Source organism: Thamnophis elegans, chromosome 5, assembly GCF_009769535.1.
Source record: "Thamnophis elegans isolate rThaEle1 chromosome 5, rThaEle1.pri, whole genome shotgun sequence".
NCBI lineage: Eukaryota > Metazoa > Chordata > Lepidosauria > Squamata > Colubridae > Thamnophis > Thamnophis elegans.
This window is the reverse complement of record NC_045545.1, coordinates 30,194,097-30,216,780: the sequence shown is the minus strand read 5'-3', so window position 1 is coordinate 30,216,780 and position 22,684 is coordinate 30,194,097. Positions and strand designations below refer to the sequence as shown.

At 41.9% G+C, this 22,684-nt stretch overlaps 1 protein-coding gene across 1 annotated transcript in view; it reads right to left on the bottom strand.

Annotated features, from left to right (window-relative positions):
- DAB1 (DAB adaptor protein 1) overlaps positions 1–22,684 on the bottom strand; it is a 119,042-nt gene that overhangs the window by 87,086 nt on the left and 9,272 nt on the right. Inside the window, exon 3 of the mRNA XM_032217831.1 lies at positions 22,348–22,446. Coding sequence (XP_032073722.1) covers positions 22,348–22,446 — 99 coding nt within the window. The remainder of the gene's footprint in view (positions 1–22,347; positions 22,447–22,684) is intronic.

Here is a 22,684-nt window from a genome sequence, read left to right as displayed (position 1 = left end):
AACTTTAGCATAATTTTTATAATTGAAAAAAGATGTAATTAAAATTGTTTCTCATTAGCTACCTAAGACTTATACAATAGCCTGGTCTCTACAGTTAAATCACATCCTAATAAAGCAGAATATTCCAAATGTATTGGAACTACACATATATCAAATGAACACCAAGTTAAGCAGTGATGTATTAACCATTAAGCAGACTAAGCATGTGCCTATGGCACCAGGCCCAAGGGGCACCACAAAGTTGAGAAAGAAAAAAATCCAATGAAGATTTGTACAGGAGGGGGGCACCAAGATTTGTCAGTGCTTAGGGCACTAGCAAGCCTATTACGCCACTGAAGTTAAGGAGGGCTTAAATGAACATAAAGCAAGAACTCTCAACCAGTTTTAAAAGGATTTTGAAATTTCTCTTCAGAAAAAATAATCTTTGGTGAGTTTCACGAAGTTTCCCTATTCATTAAAGACAAAACAAATAAAAAATTGCTTACTTCAATATTTTATTGGAAATAAACTTTCCCTCCTTGGTAATTCTACAAATCAAGTATTACATTTATATAAGATACATGAAAAATCTAAGTGTCTGTTCTTTTCTTATTAATTAATAATTAGCTGTTCCACACTATTCCCATATGCATGTGCTTACCAACTTTGTTTACCTTACTAAGGTAAAGTTGATGTTTACCTTACCAAGGTAAACATCAACTTTACCTTGATGTTTGAAACAAATAAAAGAAATTAGCTCTCCATTCCAGATATTCATGTCAATAATTTCTTAGAAAATGCTTAAAAAAAGAATATTTTCATAATTATTGTTTTCAGTATATTTACTAAACAGAAAGAGAGAGAGGGTTGAATTTGCTTAAATTCTGTGACAAAAAAACCCCAAACCACAAATATTATTTAAAACTTCAATCTTGGTCCACCTTTGCAGTATTATATTGTGAAGCAGTGAAATATAATGCTTAAAAATATTCTTATTCTCCACTATTGCCACTGGGAAAATCAATCCTGGAGTATTATCTATGATTCTGGACATTAAATTTCTAGAAAGTGGAGTTCTAAGTGCTTGCTGAGATTTCTAGTCAGGGAATGAGACATCTGCAAGCAAACAACCAAGCTCAGAGAATGCTAAGGATTCCACAGTTCAACTTGAGTTACATATATTCTCTTCTATTGGATATTGACAGATTAGGACAGATTCAGTGAATGATAAGAAATATAATATAGGGACTTAAACACATGTTTATTGAAACAGACTGAATTAACTGGGGATAGTCAACTCAAACTGGAATAGTTTATCTATGGAAGTTATGGATACTCCATCACTGAGGATTTTTAAGTGAATGCTGTATAGACATCTCTGGAGGGTGGTTTCATTTATTTTCCTGCACCATACTGATGGTTAGATTGGAGTCTCTTCAAGATACACAATTCCACAAAGTGAATTCTGATTCTTGTTCAAATGTTATGTCAGAGGCATGGTATAGGACTGTATGAAACAAAACCCTTAACCCTTAACCCCACATTTAACATATATGACTAATACTAGCTTACTTTACAGTAATGCAGTGACGTGCAGTCAGGGGAGGCAGAGCCTCACCACTGTCATCATGAAAAGAAAAAAAAATTAAAAGGAAAAAGGCTGAGGTAGTTGCTGCCAGTCACAGTGGATGACTCTGCTTAGTGCTTAACTGTTTAAAAAAGCCTCTAAAAAGTGCCCTCTACAGGAGGAGGCGGGAGAACCACGTGCGTCATTTAGTCTAACTTTATGATCACTAGAGCAGAGTTAAGCAAGGGTTAAAAGCCGAAAAATTCCTTATGTAGTTGAGGTACGTGGATCTCTTGCCTCTTCCTGTAAAGGGCATTTTTTAGAGGCTTTTTTAAACAGTTAAGCAAAGTCATCCATTGGGGACTCTGGCAGCAGCTAGCCCAGCCTGACCTCAGCAGCTCTTGCCTTTTTCCTTTTATATTTTTACATTTTCATCATGGCAGGCAAGAGCAGAGTTGAAATCCTCTGTGATTGTGAAACAGCTGGAAAAGTTATGTGGGAGGGAGGGGGAGGAATTCAAAATTATTGCAATTTGTAAGTAATTGTAAGTAATTTGTGTGTGTGTGTGTGTGCTTTTCTTCACTCAGAGGAAGAGGCAGGGAGGGCAGCCCGCCAGCTTTCTTTCTCTGTGTCAGGGAAACCCGCCTTTTACCCGCCTCTGCTGGTGGGCTGGCACTTTCTTTCTTTTTAGAAAGCGGCTTTTGGCCATCCTGCCGCTATGTCTGACATAGAGGCATCCTGGCGCTATGTCCGACATAACAGCAGGGTGGCTTTTGCCCACTTTCAAGAAAGCGGGCAAAAGCCGCTTTCAAGGAAGCTTTCTTGAAAGTGGGCAAAAGCCGCCCTGCCACACCTGCGCTATGTCCGACATAGAGGCAGGGTGGCTTTTTCCCTCTTTCAAGAGGCAAAAGCCACCCTGCCACTATTTGAGGTGTCCCGCCTCTATGTTGGACATAGCGCCGGGGCGCCAGGGCGGCTTTGGCCTGCTTTCAAGAAAGCTTTCTTGAAAGCGGGCAAAAGCCGCCCTGCCGTCCTGGCGCTAGAGGCAAAAACCACCCTGCCGCTATGTCAGATATAGAGGCACCCTGCCTCTATGTCAGCCATAGCACCGGGGCGGCAGGGCGGCTTTTGCCCGCTTTCAAGAAAGCTTTCTTGAAAGTGGGCAAAAGCCGTCCTGCTGCCCCGGCACTGTCTGACATAGAGGCGGGACGCCTGTATGTTGGACATAGCGGCAGGGCGGCTTTTGCCCACTTTCAAGAAAGCTTTCTTGAAAGTGGGCAAATAAAGCCCTGCCGCTATGTCTGATATAGAGGCGTCCTGCCTCTATGTCGGACATAGCGCCGGTCCGACATAGACGCGGGAGGCCTCTGTGTTGGACATAGCGGCAGAGTGGCCAAAAGCCGCTTTCTTTCTTTTTGCCTCACCAGCCATAAACCTCACTGCACGTTACTACAGTAATGATAAAGTGCTGGCTATGCTAATGTAGGTAAAAGCAGTTGATTTTCATTTTATCATCATAATAATTATTTTTATAAATTTTAAAAGTAATTGTTAACATAAACAGGAATTGTGCAGTGGATAAAATGATACCCAACATCTTTTAGCCCTCTATCAGTAACTGTACACTGAAAAACTCAGCTTTTGTATAGAAATGAGAAAGTTCTGAACTATTCTTTTTTTCAAATTTTGTTATATATCTGATATGTGGCCCTAACAAAGACACTGGATTTGGTGGACATGAATGGAGATGGAGCTGATCAAGTGGTTGATTTGATTGTTTTATTATTGCCATGGGCTACGGGGTGTAGATTTTTAATGGGTTTATATTATGTGCTGGATTTTTAAAATTTGCAAGCCATGAGGAGTCAGCTACTGTAAATGTTGGATGGCTATATACATTTAATAAATAAATATGTGATAGATTATTTCAGTACTAATAAAGGAATTAGCACCATCAATTTTGCAGAGACCATATTCTAAAGCCTGATTTTTCGCTGAGGATTCTTTTCTTCATACCTTCTCAATATCTATCCGGGAGTCCTTAGCACCTCGTAGGATCCCTGCTCCGGAGCTTGTCGGGTGTGAGTCCCTACTGGTGACACTGGACCTCAAGGGTCAAGTGGGTCTGCTGCTTACGTACCTGCCTCCCAACTGCGTTGCAGCAGCCCTCCCCTCGCTCCTCGAGTCAGTAGCCGAGCTGGCGGTTGAGTTCCCTAGGCTTATGGTTCTGGGGGACTTCAATTTGCCTTCGCTCGGTGAACACTCTGATGGAGCGCAGGAGTTCATGGCTTCCATGACAGCCATGGGCTTGACCCAAGTAATTCGAGGCCCAACCCACTCAGCGGGTCACACGCTCGACCTCGTATTCCTCTCGGAGCAGTGGAGTTATGATCTTGGTCTGAGGGGAAATGAGATCATTCCCCTGTCGTGGTCAGACCACTGCCTACTGAGGCTAGACTTCCGGAGGCCAAACCCCCACCGTAGGGAGGAGGAACCGACCAGGTGGTTCCGCCCCAGGTGACTTATGGACCCAGTAAGGTTCCAGACGGAGCTTGGGGTTATTCCAGATGCTCTCGCCCACAGTTCGGCGGAGACTCTTGCTGCTGCCTGGCACTCGGCAGCATCAGAGTCTCTAAACCGGATTGCGCCACTACGGCCCCTCCGGGTCAGCGGCTCGCGGAGACCCCCTTGGTTCACCGAGGAGCTCCGCGAGATAAAGCGCCGGAGGAGACGCCTAGAGCACCTGTGGAGGTCTGATAGGTCCGAGTCGAGCCGGGCACTGTTGACAGCTTGCACCAAGGAGTATATTCGGGCTCTAAGAACAGCCAAAAGATCACACATTGCCTCCTTGGTAGCGTCCGCCGAGTCCCGCCCAGCCGCCCTGTTTAGGATAACCCGCTCCCTCCTGAATAGGAGGGAGACGGAGAACCCCTTACAGGGTAAGGCTGAGGAGTATGTACAGTTCTTGGCGGACAAAGTTGCTCGGTTTCGATCGGACCTGGACTCCACTCCTGCAGATCCAGCCGAGACACAAGGGAATGATCTGGCAGACCATCTCTGGGTTGAGTTTCAGGATGTTGCCTCCGGGGATGTGGACAAGGCTATGCGAGCTGTGAGCGCCTCCACCTGTATTCTGGACCCGTGTCCCTCCTGGCTGGTTGCCAGCAGCAGTGAGGTGACACGAGGCTGGATCCAGGCGGTTGTTACCACCTCTCTTCGGGAGGGGCATCTCCCCACCGCGCTGAAGGCGGCGGTGGTGAGACCCCTCCTGAAGAAACCGTCCTTGGATCCAGCAATTCTTAACAACTACCGTCCAGTCTCCAACCTCCCCTTTGTGGGGAAGGTTGTTGAGAAGGTGGTGGCTCTCCAGCTTCAGCGTACCTTGGAGGAAGCTAACTATCTTGACCCCTTCCAGTCTGGCTTCAGGCCCGGTTACAGCACAGAAACCGCTTTGGTCGCATTGACCGATGATCTCTGGAGAGCCAGAGATGGAGGCCATGCGTCCATCCTGGTTCTCCTTGACCTCTCAGCGGCTTTCGATACCATCGACCATGGTATCCTTCTGCGACGACTGCGGGAGGTGGGGGTGGGCGGCACTGTTCTGCAGTGGTTCTCCTCCTACCTCTCGGACAGGTCGCAGTCGGTGTTGGTGGGGGGGCAGAGATCGTCCCCGAGGCCCCTTACTTGTGGGGTGCCGCAGGGTTCGGTCTTATCCCCCCTACTATTTAACATATACATGAAACCGCTGGGCGAGATCATTCGGAGGCACGGGATAAAATACCACCAATATGCGGACGATACACAGTTGTATCTGTCCGCCCCGTGCCAACTCAATGAAGCGGTGGAAGTGATGAACCGAGGCCTTGAGGCTGTCAAAGACTGGATGAGAGCTAACAAACTGGTGCTCAACCCGGAAAAGACCGAGTGGCTGTTGTGTTTTCCTCCCAATAATTTGGCTAATGTTCCATCAATCAGGCTGGGGGGACAAAATTTATACCCCTCAGACAGGGTCCGCAACTTGGGAGTCCTCCTGGACCCACAGCTGAGTTTCGACCATCATTTGTCAGCTGTGACCAGGGGGGCATTTGCTCAGGTTCGCCTGATGCGCCAGTTGCGGCCCTACCTGAACAGGGAGGCCCTCACAACAGTCACTCGAGCCCTTGTGATCTCTAGGCTGGAATACTGCAACGTGCTCTACATGGGGCTGCCCTTGAAGAGCATCCGGCGACTTCAGCTAGTCCAGAATGCGGCCGCGCGAGTGATCGTGGGCGCACCACGGTTCGCCCACATAACACCGATCCTCCGTGAGCTGCGCTGGCTACCTGTTGGTCTCCGGGTGCACTTCAAGGTCCTACTTACCACTCACAAAGCGCTCCATGGTAGTGGATCTGGCTATTTGAGAGACCGCCTTCTGCCAATTACCTCCCTGCGTCCCATCAGATCGCACAGGGTAGGCCTCCTCCGAATTCCATCCGCCAGTCAGTGCCGACTGGCGACTACGCGGAGGAGAGCCTTCTCAGTTGCAGCTCCGACGCTATGGAACAATCTCCCCGTGGAGATCCGCACCCTCACCACCGCCCAGGCCTTCCGCACGGCCCTTAAGATCTGGCTATCCCGTCAGGCCTGGGGATAAAAATCTTAGTTCGTCCCCTCCCGAATGATGAATGAATGTTGTGCTCTATTTTTTAATATTATGTACTGTCTTATGCTTTTTGTCTTTGTACCCCCTTTCCCGTGTTTTTGTAAGCCGCCCTGAGTCCCCTCAGGGAAAAGGGCGGCCTATAAATTATAATAAATCTACAATTCTACAAATCTAAATTCCAAGAAATAAAGCTTGTGAAATGCAAATAACAAAAGGGGCAGCCAATGCAATTCTGCTCGAGGAAAGCATTTAATGAGAATATCCTTTTAAAAAACAGAGGCCAGTGGTTAAATAAAGAAGGCAGGTTATATAATGGAAAGGAAGAAAAACATAAACGGGAGGGGGGAAGTCATCACAATCCCATCCAGATACAAGCGAATCAATAAAATAAATACAATCTATCCTTTATTTGGGTTGAATCTTGGGTTTAGAACATTTCCAGATATGAAATTCTGACATCTGGGTTCCAGATCCAGGCTGAGATGTGTCAGCAGAGGAAACAGCAGTAACTAAGAGAGCAATACTCTGCTTTAAAAGAACTACCTTGAAGATTTGACAGCCACAGCTGAGAAGAGGGACAGGGGAAAGGTTGAGTAAAAAATACCTATGTAACATGAATGATGGAAGGAAAAAGGAGGGAGGTTTGGGAAAAGTGTGTGAGAATGGCTGAACTTGTAAAGGCAACGGAACCGGAGGATTTATGGGTATGTCAGTTTGAAGGGACTGAAGGCTCTACATTCCAGAGATTCCCATCAGTTAAGTGAATAACCAACAGGGGAAAGGTTGTAAAAAGGCCTGATTTATTGGCCTCTTGCTGATGTCATGTTTAATGGGAAGTGGGCTTTTTTTTTTTTAGAATTGGTGAGATATACAGACTCCTGAAGGTAATGTGAAATGGAAAAATTGGTTAAATAGCAATAGCACTTAGACTTACAGTATATCACAGAAGTGAGTACACTCCCTCACATTTTGTAAATATTTAAGTATATCTTTTCATGTGACAACATTAAAGAAATGATACTTGGCTTCAATGTAAACTAATGAGTATGCAGTGTGTATATCAGTGTAAATTTGCTGTCCCCTCAAAATAACGCAACACACAGCCATTAATGTCTAAACTGCTGGCAACAAAAGTGAGTACAAATTAAGAAAAGAAAAGAGACATGGCAAGGCAAAGCATTATATGGCCAGTATCAGAGGTGGGTTCCTACCAGTTTGGTCTGGTACGGCCGAATAGCTAATAGAAATCTGGTGTACCTTTCCAAACCGGTAATAATGGTAGCCTGCCCACGTCCCCAACCAGTTCTCCCGGCAGCACCATAGGCAGCGCCATCTTGGTTTTGCTTCTGCGCATGTGCAGAGCAATTTTTATTGTACTGGTTGGCCCACCCGCCAACTCCGACGTTCGCCCTGCCTCACCTTTGCCATGTGGATCCACAGAACTGCTTCCTCCTGGCTCCTGCCTACACACAGGTAAACAGCATTCACATTACCCTAACTTTTTAAAGCCTTTTTTTTTCTGCTGGTTTGCCTGGTTTCCAGGGAAAAAAGGCTTTAAAAAGTAAAAAAAAAAAAAAAAGCTTCTGACAATTGTGGGGCTCAGCTCTGAAGCACATGATAATCAGAAACTTTTCTTTAACTTTTCAAAGCCTTTTTTCTCTGCTTGTTCAGGCAAGGGAAAGAGAGAGAGAGAGGCAGGGAGGGAGGGAAGGGTGAAAGAAAGAAAGAGGGAAATGTTAGAAAGAAACTCACTTTTCAGTTGGGAGATTCAGCAAAAGGAGAAAAATAATTGGAGTCTCCAAACTGAGCATGGCTGGCTGTGGAATTCTGGGAGTTGAAGTCCACAAGTCTTAATGCTGCATACTTTGGAGACCCCTGCTTTAAATTGAAAAGCTGTTCGGAAAGAGGTTTGCAAAGTGACATTCAGCAGTTTGTTTCTGGGTCAGCTGAACAACAAGCTGGATAAAAGGAAGGATTCTTATATGGTTCTATATTTTTGAAGTTTTGGGGTTTGTGCAATATGGCCTTTGTTTTTCTAAAATATGATTCCCTGCTTGTGTCAATGGAACCAAACTTTCTATAGGCTTATTATCTCATTATCTCTATCTGGCAAGAATGTGGAATGAGCCTCAGGCAGGTTTCTTTGTTAGCAGCTTGACTTTTCCTTGCTTTTCTGGGAGCCTTTTCTTATGAGTAATATAAGGGGGGGGGGTTGCTTCTCTCAGAGGGAAGGGAGAAAGAAAGAAAGAAAAACAGCACACCAATTTAAGGCTAGAAGGCCAATCGGAGGTCATCTAGTCCAAACCCCTGCTGCAGCAGGAAACCTTACATTGTCTGGATTATTTTGGTTCCTCTACCAGTGAAGAAAATTGCCAGAAAGCAGAAGGAGTTTACTAGGACAAGGCTGCCATGCAGAGGAAGGCAGAGATAGTCCTTGACTTATGGCTACAATTGAGCCCAAAATTTTGGTTGCTAAGCAAGAGCGTTCTTAAGTGAGCTTCACCACATTTTACCCAATCCATGACATTTCCTGGTGAGTGACATCAAGTTGGCCATGCCAACCCAGTCACATGACCATGGAGCCACACCTCTCAGTCACATGATCAACAAGCCACACGCACAGAACCGGTAGTAAAAAAATTACGTAGGAAAAATACCAGCCAAAGAAGCTAACAACAAGACCTGACAATGGCTAAGAGAGAGGGAAATTGAAGAAAGAAATGGAAGGGCTAATTATGGCTGCACAGGATCAAATGCATATAAAACCAAAATTGAGGAGATAGCAACAAAAAGCAAATGCTGCCCATGCAAAAAAGCTGAAGAAACAGTGGGCCATCCAGTTAGTTGCTGAAAGATAAATTCACTATAAACAGTGGCCTGTCAAAGCAATAACTGTGTATTGGAATATCTGTAAGAAACATCATTTTTCTTCCAGCAAAGAACTGGTGGGATCATAAAATAGAGAAAGAAATAGAAAATGAAGAAGCTAAAGTGTTCTGTACTTTATAAGTGCTAATAGTAATAAGTGCCTTGTATAAAATCCCAAAACAATTAAAGCACCACTTGAACACCATCGGCATTGACAAAATCACCACTGGTCAATTGCAGAAGGCAGCTTTGAAACAGCTTACATTCTACAACAATACCTTTAACACCATCAAAAAAACAATATCTATCTATCCAGATCCTTGGAAGTACTTACCAGGTGGATAAAAAAGTCAAATCCAATCTAAACACCTGGCTGTCTGTGTGACCATCCACAATAATAACAATTCTGGTATATACATTAAAAAACCTTGAAATAATTTATGGGGAAGAATAAATACATTGATAAATGCATGGGGTAACACAGGTTACAAAATGCATTTATTTTAAGCACTTCTAAAATGTAGAATGAGAGCAGTATGATTCTCCAAGGACATGCTGTTCTAGGGGCAAGCAGTACAACACACAACACTTCCAAAGTCCCACTAGATGATATTGTTTAATGTCCCCATTCATCGGATGGACAGAAACCATTGAAGAAATCACTCTGACAATTGTCTTTATTTTGTTAGAAGTTGTCTTGAATTATACTTTCTATCTAATGGGTGTGCAAACACAATTAATCTTTTTCTCATAATCAAAATGCATATTTTATTAATGCTGGCTTGTCCAACATAAAAGCAGTAAGAAAAGAATAAACTACATTTCTGATTGTAAGTGAAGTATGTTCTTTATATAGCAGTTCCTCTTAAACTATCTATCTCAAATCAGATCTGCCAATAACAATTTTTAGACAATTTTCTAGTTAGTGGCTAAAATTGATGTTTTTAATAATGATAAATTAAAATGTAATATTAGTCAGCAAGATACAGTACACATAAAATCAACACTTGCCCCTTTTAAATTAGGTAAGATACACATGAGTAAATGAGCAACAAAAACATATTCAGCTATGAACATTTTAGAAAAACAAGTAATAATTTTACAAATGATTTAACAATGAATTTATTCAAAGTAAGGTTGAATTGGGATAGATTACATTGCACGCGTTATTAATGAATTTCATTTCTGCAAAGAAAATCAATTAGTTGCATCTGTTAAGCATATCTAATTATTCTATCTATCTACTTTCCTTCTTGCCTATTACCTAACTACAAACATCTGTATACCACCCACTCCAGAGTCTCTGAGCTGTTTACACTATCTATTAAACCAATACATTAAAATCTCAACCTAAGGCCAAAGAAAAAGTAATAAAGCATCCATGAATCAGCCTATTGTCACAGTTAGCATCAAAACCCGATAGAACAAAAGTTGGTCTACATCATTTGAAAGACAGCAAATTGGTCCCTCAGGGAGGAGAGGTACTTTATAGTATGGCTTTCACCACTAAGAAGTAGCACTACTAGGCCACTAACTCTTCATCTTACACAAATTGGGGACACCCAACATTCTCTTTTTGAAACAATGCACAAGATACTATCCATCGATTTCGTGAAACATAGTTCTGAAGAAACATGAAAGCCAAGCTAAGTAAGGATTTATAGATTTAAAACCTTACTTCAAATTGGCTGTTGACAACCAATGTGTTCTGGTGTTAAATCTTTGTCTCCATTAGCAGCCAGCATTTGACCCATTTAGAGCTTTTTCTAGTAGCTTAATCATTTAGTGATGAGGGCAGGGGTGGGCTGCCATGGGCTCACCCAGGTTCAGGAGAATCCATAGCTAAGGTTATAGCTGGTTCGAATAAACTCCAAATCCCACCCCTGACTGGCCCCTCCCACCCCATCCCTCCCCTACCAGGAGTCCCCATGTGGCCCATTTTGGATGTGAGGTAAGTGCAGGGCCCGTGCGGAGGCTTGTGGAGGGGGAAACGGTCCTCCCGGAAGACCAAAAATGGGCCATTTTCCAGCCTCCTGGGGGCTTCCCGGGCCCGGGGGAGGCAGTTTTTGCCCTTTCAGTGGCTTGAAAGCCTGGGGAAGGCAAAAACGTACCCGTGCCATGGTGCAGGAGGCTGACTAAGCTAAGCTCCAGTTTTCAGAGAATGAACAAATATCAGTGAGGACACCTTAATGAAGATGTTAGCAGCCTTTATTCAGAAAAGAGTTGTTTCCCTCTTCTCCTGCTCGTTCTTAGGAAAGAAGTGAAATGTGTTAAAATATATTTTTAATATCTATATAGAACTGTAGATGTATTGTTTGTTAAGCTAAGGACACTGTACATATTAAGTATAACTGTAAATAGAGAAGAACTGTGTTTGTGTGTTTGGAATGTTTTCAGGAAGCAAAAATAAAAGCCTTGTAGAAATAAAGAGCTAAGTTTCATAAATCTGTTGCTTATGCACATTTGAAGAAAAGCATTCTTACTGGAAATAGGCCATCATATTCTGTATGTATAAATAAGACTGCATCAAATATTTTCTTTTTTATTTTAATGTAAAAATTGCTCATTTATGAACATTATTTAGCTCAATAAAAATATAGTTGGGTTTTGTATGAAGGATGTTTATTAGCTGAAGTACATATTTATCTCAAATATTTGAATGCTTTTTTTGTTTGTTTTCAGAGTGAGCATTATGTAGTTAACCTGAAAGAGGTTAACTATGCAATGCTCATTTCTGTGCCTCTTAATCTGTCTATGGTTGACATCATGATTAATTTCTCTGCCCAGCATTTATAGACAGTAAGGTGAGCCTTGTTGAAGGACAAATTGGTAAGAAATTCTAAAGCATTGTAAGATAACTTGCATCTTGGAAATGTTTTAACATTTTTTGCCTGCTTATAGAAGCAATAGAATCAATTTAGGCACAACAACAAAGCAAGTTTCCCTCAGAATAAGTGTCTTAGCGGCAAGGAAGTTGAATATTGCCACTCGTTTTTTTTAAGTAAGTAGAGCTAATGGATTACTTATTTTTTATTTCTCTCTATCAGACTGGAAAGTCAGAATCAATACAAGAAAACTACTATTGTATTGTAAAGGTAGAATCATTGAGGTGGCTCTACTATTAATAAAAATAATCTTTCTAATATTCCCTTCCTGGAATGACAAAAGATGACCTTTGGTTTATGACAGGTATTGGATTAAATCAACATCTTTATGGTTTATTGTACACTGAGAGATTATGCAACTGAGACAAATTCCTTCTGTGTCTAATCACACTTGGCCAATAACGAATTCTAATTCTTAGATCATCTAATCTGTGAATGATTCTTTCTAGGCTGCTAGTTCCTTCTAACCTTCTTCTAGAACACATAATAAAATCACCATGCCATGGAGGTACACAGAGGAAACAAGAGATTTGCAAGGAAACAATTTCAAAAGCCACAGTAAGTGATATAATTTGGGACTATCCTACCAAAAAAACCTTTAGACCCAGCCAAGATTCTTGCAGGGTTCTGCCATTTATACTGAGAATATGAATTTGGTTGATAAGATCATCTGACACTGACAATTTAGTTCAGAATGTTTCAAATTTATATGGCCAAATAATGCATCATATTTTGGAAGTATAGTTATTTTATTCCTATAATTCTTTGTAATTGACACTGAATTATTTACTTATAATTTTAATGATTCTGGTTATCCAGTAATACAATGTTAATTAGGAAAGCTAATTCTCACAGCCATCAGACTGGTTTATTTTTGGCATCATGTTACATAGTTAATTTATATAAACATTTAATTGAGTTCCTTATTAAAATTCAAGAGAGGGAATAAGCCATTGTGAAGATAATTATAGTTAAGAAAAAGCTGTTTTCACATATGTTCTGGCTCTATTTGTGGTTTTTGCCTTAGGACCCTGTTAATATAGAATAAAAAATTGTTTTAGTGGTGGCAATATTATGACTTGACTAGAAGATATTTCTTAGTCTCTATGCTATGAGCTTCCTTGAAGAAACCAAGCAAGTACTTAACCATAGTACACAATTCCAACACAGTAAACATAAATGCAAAACTCTTATGCTAATACTTATATTTTACTGATTTTCTTTCATTAAGATAAGAATTTGCATTTAACACAGAAACTAATTCTAATTACAGCTGCATTCATCAAAACAGAGATATTAAGAAATAATTCTTTTGCTATTAACATATATAGCTGAAATCAACTAACAGATTATTTTGCATAAACTCTGAGTGGCTTTTATCTTTGCAAAAAAACAAAAAAAATGTCTTAATAGTTTGCCTGTTTACTCTCTCTGTCACTTAACCTGAACCTGATAGGATCTCCTTCCTAAAACAACATTAGGTGGCACCTCTAAAGCGCTAACATTTCTCACAGTCTAATATTAGATTCTGGCCTACATTTCTCCATGCTTGCTCTCTCTTTATAGCGGCTAAATTTGAGTAATTCCACCAAATAGTAATTTACAAAGAACTGTCATTGAACTGCCATAGGATCGCTTCATTTTCCTTTTAAAATGAGCATAGGGACAACTTTGAAGCTTCTCTTGTAGCAACTGACTGGTTTCTTTTGAAGTTTACAAGAAAAATCAAGACAAAAAGCACAGAGCCTAAAAAATAGCACGGGGTAGTAATGTCTGTATATTGATTTCTGCACTCCTCGCATGGCCATTGAAAAGAGCATGGATAAGTTCATCAGAAGTTTTTCCTGTTTGGAAGAGGCTGCAGTTAGCACAATGATGCTCTGAAAAAAAATGTTAAGGGATTTGGTGGGAAAAGACCATTGGCTTACCTGAAGGGTCCTTTTCTGTGCACCGCGGGAGAGTCCAAGCGACGGGTTAAATCAATCTGGTTGCCCTGGGACTGAGGAAACTTTTTTTTGGCCATGCTTCCTGGTGTTACTTGGCGCCAGAATTTTGAGATGGCCTGGAACCATGGAGGCTGGAACCGTGATGAATCAGTAAAAGAAAGTCCAAGTTGACACGATGGTCATGAATCCCTGGACTGAGAAACAGGGTGGGTTGGACTCTCCCGCGGTGCACAGAAAAGGACCCTTCAGGTAAGCCAATGGTCATTTCCTGTGCACCGCTTGGAAAGTCCAAGCGACAGGACATACCCAAGTTATATGTCACTAGAGCGGACAGAAGAACAGTCTCGGGATTCATTCGTGGAAACAACCACCTGTAGAACCTGCCTGCCGAACGATGCTTCGGCCGAAGCATACATGTCCAATTTATAGTTCCTGACAAAGCGTGATGGTGAGGACCAAGTAGTCACTCTGCAGATATCTTCAATGGTAGCCTGGGTGGCTGGGGCCACGGTGGTGGCAGCACTCCTAGTGGAGTGGGCGGTAATGGGCTGGGGTACCGCCCTGGACTGGTGTTTGTATGCAGCTGCAATGCATGCTCTGAGCCACCTACTGACTGTGGAAGATGTCACCTTCTTACCCAAGGAGCCAGGCTGGAATGATACAAAGAGAGCCTCTGACCTGCGGAAGTCCGCAGAACATCTGATGTATATCTGCAGGGCCCGTCTGACATCCAACTTGTGCCAACCACATTCCCTCGGGTGGTTGGGGCACGGGCAGAAGTTAGGCAGGATTACTTCCTGTGTCTGTGGAACCAGGTGTTGACCTTCGGGATGAAGGCAGGGTCCAGACGCAGTGCGAGCCTGTCCGGGTGGATGACACATAGATCCTCCCGGACCGATAAAGCCGCCACTTCCGAAATGCATCTCGCAGATGTTATTGCAACAAGAAAGGCATTCTTTAAAGTGAGGTAATGAAGAGATGTCATACATAGAGGCTCAAAGGGCGGAGAGGTAAGAGCCTGTAGGACCACCGATAACTGCCAGGTGGGATAGCGGTGGACCACCGGAGGGCATAAGTTGGAGACGCCCTTAAGGAAACATCGAACCCTCGAGATCTTGCTGAGGGTCTGGGTCGGATCGCCGGACCAGATGGTGGACAGTGTCGCCACCTGATGACAAAGGGTGTTGGGGGCGAAGTCCTTGTCTAGGCCTCCTTGTAAAAAATCCAGTAAGCAGGAAACAGGCATGGTAACTGGATCGAGATGGTAATTGTCGCACCACTTAGCGAAGGTGGACCAGGTGGAGTCATATATCCTGGTCATTGATGGTCATCTGGACACCTGGATGGTACACACAACCTCCTCCGACAGACCTTCGCTCCTCAGGAGATCCCCCTCAAGTGCCAGACGGCCAGCTGGAGCCACTGGGAGTCCAGGTGTACTTGGCCCCCTGGCTGAGGGAGACCTGATCACATGGAATCCGCCATGGGGAGGACACCAACAGGCTGATGAGGTTGGCGTACCATGACCTGCGAGGCCAGTGGGGAGCTACGAGGAGGACCTCCATCCTTTCCGCAATGATCTTGCAGATTACCTGTGGTAGAAGCGGAAGCTGTGGGAAGACATACAGTAGAGGCCATCTGCATCGAAGGGCATCCATCCCCTCCGCCCCTGGTGAGGGGAAGCAGGAGAAGAAGCGTTGGAGCTGCGTGTTCTCTTGGGTGGCGAACAGATCAATCACTGGGGTGCCGAATCTGTGAAACAACTGTAGACTGGTTGAGCCAGAGACCTGATCAAGGCCAGCTAACCACCCTGCAGCTATCTGCAGAAGCATGGCTGAGCGGGAACACCAATGGGAGAAAAGATGTGAATTCAGGCCCTCCCAATTGGCCGCCGCTCCAGTGCAAGGGAGAAGGAGGAGGTAAAGATGGCGGCTGCACAATTTAAAGTGGCAGCGCACCCCTCCGCGATAGGCTGTGCCCTCTGAAGGGCAAGAAAATCGCAAAAACAACAAATTCCAACTAAAAGAGGAACCCAGCAGCCACCGCTCCTGCTGCGCTTTAAAGCAAATACAGCAGCTCTGCGCTGCTATCCAAAAGCGGTGCGGCAAGAGGAGCACCCCCCCACACACACACCTACCTCCGAGTCTCTAGGAGAAATCAAACGACATGAAGCAAAAAAGGGAGACAACGACGTGAAGCAAAAGAGGGAGACAATTTAAACTGCTAGTTATGGGAAAAACAAATTAAGGAAAAAGAAAGGAAAAAAGCTAGAAGGTGAGTCCAAGCCTAGTTAAATTATGCTGGAGCTCACAAATACAAGTCCTGAATGGGCAGACTGAGGAAAAATTCTGGCGCCAAGTAACACCAGAAGGCGTGGCCAAGGAAAAAGTGTCCTCAGTCCCAGGGCAACCAGACTGATTTCACCTGTCGCTTGGACTCTCCAAGCGGTGCACAGGAAAAATCAATAGTTGCATAGACGTGGAATAAAATTAGACAGACTGATGAGTTTATAAAGAGATGCTTAAAAAGAGCATCATAGTAACATATTATTGGTAGTAATATAGGGATCCCCAACAACAGGTCTGCACTGGTCTGTGGCATACCAGCAACTAGGCCGTGCAAACAAGCGAAACTCAATCTGCGGGGTGCAGGCAGCACACACTACGCCTCCTCCAGTCCCTCAGAAAAAACTTTCTCCACAGAACCAGTCCCTGGTGCCCAAAAGGTTGAGGGCTGCTGGTTTAGTAATTAATCTCAAAGCAAAATCAAAAAGTGAAAGCCATTTGAATGTATCTGGAACATATTTTTGTAATTTATGACTAAGTAAAGCTGATTTCTATACTAATTCCTAACTACGGAATTGGTTTTTCAGGGTCACAATATCTAGCTTCCTGTGCTGCGAAAGACAAATGATACGACAGCCATGATAGGAATATAATGATTATTTCTCATGCTTTTTGTTGCAAAGCTAGAGGACTATAGTCAGACATTGTAAGTTTTGGAAAATGAAAGTATTTTCCCACTCTCTATTGCAAGTCCAACAGAAAAACCCACCCCTTTTCCATTTACTTGCATCTCAAGGAAAGTCTCTATTTGTGCTACAAAAAGCTTTCTTAAAATGCAGATTTTAAAGATTTATTTTTTTCTACACACAATGTCATGGGAAGAAAGAATTAAATCTTTCCATGTCTCAAAACTACTTATGGCTCAGAAAATCCACTGGATGCTATAATAACATTCAGAAAAGTGATCTATTTGCTCTGCCAAAATATGTTGGTTGGTTCTATGCTATCCCTCATTCCTGTTTATTTCATGAACATCTTACATTATGTTACCCTGAGAGGAGTGACAAATGATTGTATTGTAGTCCTTCTTCAATGCATATACTGTATCCACACAATTGTGCAAATGCTGACAAAAACATTCATCTCCATCTTCTGGTGGATAGAGCAGTTCCAATTCTACTGCATATCACTGCAATCCTGATTGTGAACATGACAAAAGCACTAAAGTGTAGTTTCTTTTTGAAAAATATTGATTAAAATAAAATAAATGCCAAGAGGTTTACTTGCCATATTAACTAGAGTAGAACAAGTATTCATCTATATATAATTTGGGTATTCTTTCAGGAGTATTTCCATGGAGTGAAAATATTGGAATGCTAATTTCAAGAATTCCATCATTTCTGTCCAAACGAGATTGACTATGATTTGTTTCCCTGCAAAGACCAGGCTATTTGGTTTCTTTATGGTGTACAAATCTAAAAACTCACTGGAAATTGGTTGTACTGGGAAATGATATGAACAAAGTTTCTCAGTTCTCAAATATGTTTGAAACAAATCTCTTTGCCTTGATATGGTGGTAATTTCTCTATATTATTTTCAGTCTATTTCTGAAATTATTTCTTTCTTACCCCATAAGTCTTGTCTCAATAACTGTATGAGATCACTTCAGGTTGGCTAAAAATATGATGTAGGTGTTCTATTACTTAAGTTTCTTCGATGATATTATTCTTTGTTTGGTGCCAATGGTACAGCTTTATTAGACAATACATAGTGGTGTTTAAAAGTCTGGAAACCTTTTTGAATTTTCAATATTTATGTTTGGAACCTTCAATATTTATGTGTGGAACCTTCCTGAGGCTGGTGATTGGAGCTGCTGGATACAAGGGGGGAATCAGAGAGACAAAGAGGACTGAAGTAGGGGCCAGCGCACCTAACAGCGCATGAATCATATATCTATAAACCAAAATAGCAACGATACATTCTGGATTAGTGCGCTTGAGATTGTGATTTTATTTTATTTCAAAATGACTGGCTTAGTTCAATGTAATAGCTGTTTTGCACCTGTCTTTCACAGCACTCTTTTCAATTTTGGATACTGTCTCCTTTGTAATAGATAGATTACCTATCTAGAATCTCTAATCTGTGCTCTCCAAGCAGAAATTAGGTGCCCAATTTGGCCATTCCACTCTATGGAGATGCCACTCTATCAGCCCCCTCTACCACAAAGATCCTGCAGGAGAAGAGCAGTCTGGACAACTGTGGGATCTGGCAGGGTGAGAGCTGTGAACCATAAACACAAAGCTTTTGCTGTGATCTAGCATAACAGATATAGCACCCTTGCTGACCTTAATGAGGACACTAAAGAGACAGGTCAAGGTAGTTGTGATAATGATGACTCAAATAAGCAGGGGATCGTGGTCCAAATTGAAGAACTTTCTTCAGAAAGGCGAAATGGGGAACCAGGTATAACACATCAGTCGCACAAGACGAGCAAGTTATGCAAAAAGAGAAATCACCTTCTGGTTGGTGATTCAATCATAAGGGATGTAAATTTAGGAGATTTTAAAAGAGGTCAGGTGTCTGCCAGGTGCTACTGCCAGCAGAGACAAGAGGTGTATTCTTAAGATAGTCAAGAATGCAAGTAAGGATTGTGATATTGATGCTATTATACATCTTGGCACAAATGATCTGTCCCAAAAAGATGTATTTTCTGTGAAGAATGATTTCCAGAGCTTGGGGTATGAACTTAGTAGTATAGGTTGTAGGCTTATCTTTTCAGAGGTTTTACCAGTATATAAGGAACAAAAAGGAAAGGGCCAGTGTGTAGCAGAGTTTAATGTGTGGCTAAAGGAGTGGTGTAAAAGGGAAAGCTTTGGTTTTATTAATCATGATGTCTGCAGCTGGTCCAATGAAAAACTGTATAAAAGAGATGGTTTGTACCCATCCAAGAAAGGGACTGAGTTACTTGGCATTAAATTCATAGATTTTCTGGATAAACATTTAAACTGAACAGTGGGGACAGAGAATTAATTGATACAGAACATTTATGTCCCCAGCAATCTAAAATTCATAGGGTTATCAGTGCATGTAACATATATGTTTGTGCGGGTAAGATTATCACTCCTGCTGTCAAGCAAAACCAAGCATTTTATAGTGAATGCCATACCATGTTCACGAATCATACAAGTGGCAAGAAAATAGGGGCAGTTGGGCATAACACAGGTTATGTAGACAGTAAAAACAGGGTCAATCAAAGTGGACTCAAATGTCTATACACCAATGCGCAGAGTATGAGGAATAAACAGGTCGAATTAGAAATTCAGGTAAATGAGGGCAGATACAATATTGTTGCCATTACTGAAACTTGATGGCATGAAACCCACAAATGGAACATACAGCTAGAAGGATTTAAATTATTTAAAAGAAATAGACCAAATAAAAGAGGAGGTGGAGTTGCATTATATATAAGAAATAACTATATCTTTACAGAAATAGAGCACAACAATGATGAGAACTATCTTGAATGCATTTGGGTCAACATTAAAGGTTGGGGGGGGGGAATGACATTGCCATAGATCTATACTACAGGCCATCCAACCAAGCAGAGGAAGTAGATGAACTTTTTGCTTTTCATTTAACTAAGGTATGTAGGAAGCACACCATAATAGTAATGGGGGATTTTAACTACCCTGACATTAACTGGGAAACAAACTCTGTACCAAGTGGAAGATCCAACAGGTTCCTAACAAACCTAGCAGACAACTTACACCATTGCAAACTTATACATGGAACATTTTGAAATTAACGCCTTAGATAAATCTGAACACAAACCCAAACTCTGGCTTAGATATGTTCATGACACTTTTGTGATTTGGCCACATGGGAAAGAAAAACTGGACAACTTTCTCACACATCTTAACAGCCTACACCCCAAAATACAGTTCACTATAGAAATAGAAGCAAACAACCAACTTCCCTTTCTGGACGTCCTAATCTATAAAAACCCCAATGGCTCCCTAGGACACACCATCTACCGGAAAAAAACACACACCAACCGCTACTTAAACGCACAATCCCATCACCACCGTGCACAGATCAACTCTGTAGCCAAGATCCTCATCTCCAGAACCAAACGCCTAGCCAACAAAAACCACCTGAAAACTGAATTACACACGTATTAATCTCCAGCAGATTCCAAAGAAAAACAAATACCAACCTAATCCAAAGGGAGACTCCCCCCAAAAATGAGACACAGAACAGGACAACGGCATCGCCCTCCTCCCTTACATCAAAGGCACCACAGATAAGATCAGCAAAATTCTCCACAAACACAATTTCAAGACAGCCTTCAACCCTGACCAAAAAAGAGCCAACATCTTAAGAAACCCCAAAGACAAATTCCAGCTAGAAAATCAAGGAGTCTACGAAATACCATGCAAAATCTGCCCTGCAACATACATAGGACAAACGAACAGGAGAATAAATGCACACATTCCAGAACACAAGAACGCAGTAAGAAAAAAAGAAAAAACTTCCTCCCTTTTCCAGCACCTTAAAGCTACAGGACATGAAATTAATTTTGAAGAAACCAGGTTAATCTCCAAAACTCAACACTTCAACAAGAGAATAATTATGGAAGCTATCTAAATACAGAAACACCCCTACAACATGAATAAACAGACATCTGGAAACCAGCCCTGGTAAACAAATGAGCCCCACCCACCACCCAGGCCATTACAACACAAAACAACAACGGACACACAGCCAGCACCAATCTACCAATCATGAGATAGCCACACAGCCAATCAATCTACTTACTAAAACAACGCCAGCACTCCACACACTCCTACCAAGATTTATAGAAAGATGGTAGCTCCGGCCATGCTTTAAACCAAAAACACCAGCCTGAAGATGATGAGTGAGACCTCGCCGAAACTTTGCCAAGACAATTTCAATCTTACATGGGAAAAGACCCGAATACAACAAGACCAGCATGTATGCGTGTATATAGATAGATAGATAGATAGATAGATAGATAGATAGATAGATAGATAGATAGATAGATGAGAGAGAGAGAGAGAGAGAGAGAGAGAGAGAGAGAGAGAGAGAGAGAGAAGAGCCAACGTGGCGCAGTGGTTAGAGTGCAGTACTGCAGGCCACTTCAGCTGACTGCTATCTGCAGTTCGGCAGTTCAAATCTCACCGGCTCAAGGTTGACTCAGCCTTCCATCCTTCCGAGGTGGGTGAAATGAGGACCCAGACTGTGGGGACAATATGCTGACTCTGTAAACCACTTAGAGAGGGCTGAAAGCCCTATGAAGCGGTATATAAGTCTAACTGCTATTGCTATTGCAAGAGCCGAGGTGGCGCGGTGGTTAAATGCAGCACTGCAGGCTACTTCAGCTGACTGCTAGATCAGCAGTTCAGCGGTTCAAATCTCACCTGCTCAGGGTTGACTCAGCCTTCCATCCTTCCAAGGTGGGTAAAATGAGGACCCGGATTGTTGTTGGGGGCAATATGCTGACTCTGTAAACCACTTAGAGAGGGCTGAAAGCCCTATGAAGCGGTATATAAGTCTACTGCTAAGTCTATTGCTATATAGAGATAGATAGATAGATAGATAGATGATAGATAGATAGATAGATAGATAGATAGATAGATAGATAGATAGATAGATAGATAGATAGATAGCAATAGATATAGATATACACACACGCATGCATGCTGGTCTTGTTGTATTCAGCTTCTTGGTTGAGAAGCAAATCGTCTTCAAGCAAAAACAAAGAAAGTACCTTTGGGACAACCATGACCTGGATGACTGAGAATCTCCATATATATATTACTTTACTACTCATTTTGGAAGGACTGGTAGGTTCTGTTGCTTTATTTTATTTTTCATGGATCTCTAGGAATTTTGAATATATTGGAATTACTGTTAGCATATTCTCTGTCCTGATATTAACTGTAGAATTGCTAAATTTGTGTCTCTGTGTTAATCACCATCTTAATACATTCAATAAATTCCATTTTTATACATTCAAATCATTACTTTGATCCATAGGTACAACTTATGGAATATTTTATGGTATAATTTAATTGGAGTATTACTGCCTTCCTTGAATATCTTTTAGGGCAAAAGCTACTAAGAAAAAATGTTTTAACATTATTTCACTTACTCCTGTCTTCTCATCGAAGATTTTGATTCCTCCAAAGGAGATGGTTAGAAATATTTTCTGTTTATGTTCACCTTTTGAACGAGATGCAGCAACAATTCCCTGTTGGGAGAAAATAAGTATTTCACATTCAAAATAATTTCATTTTATTTTTTCTGACTCTTCTCATATTAAAAAATGTCAACTTCCCATTGCCTTAGAAATTTGGGGATAACTTATTTCATTTATTTGAATAAAACTTTACTTCTATGTAATGTGCATAATATTTATTTATATTTTAGGCTGAGATGAACACTGGTTTCAATTTATATGTTTGTTTTCAAAATCTTCCAATCTATGT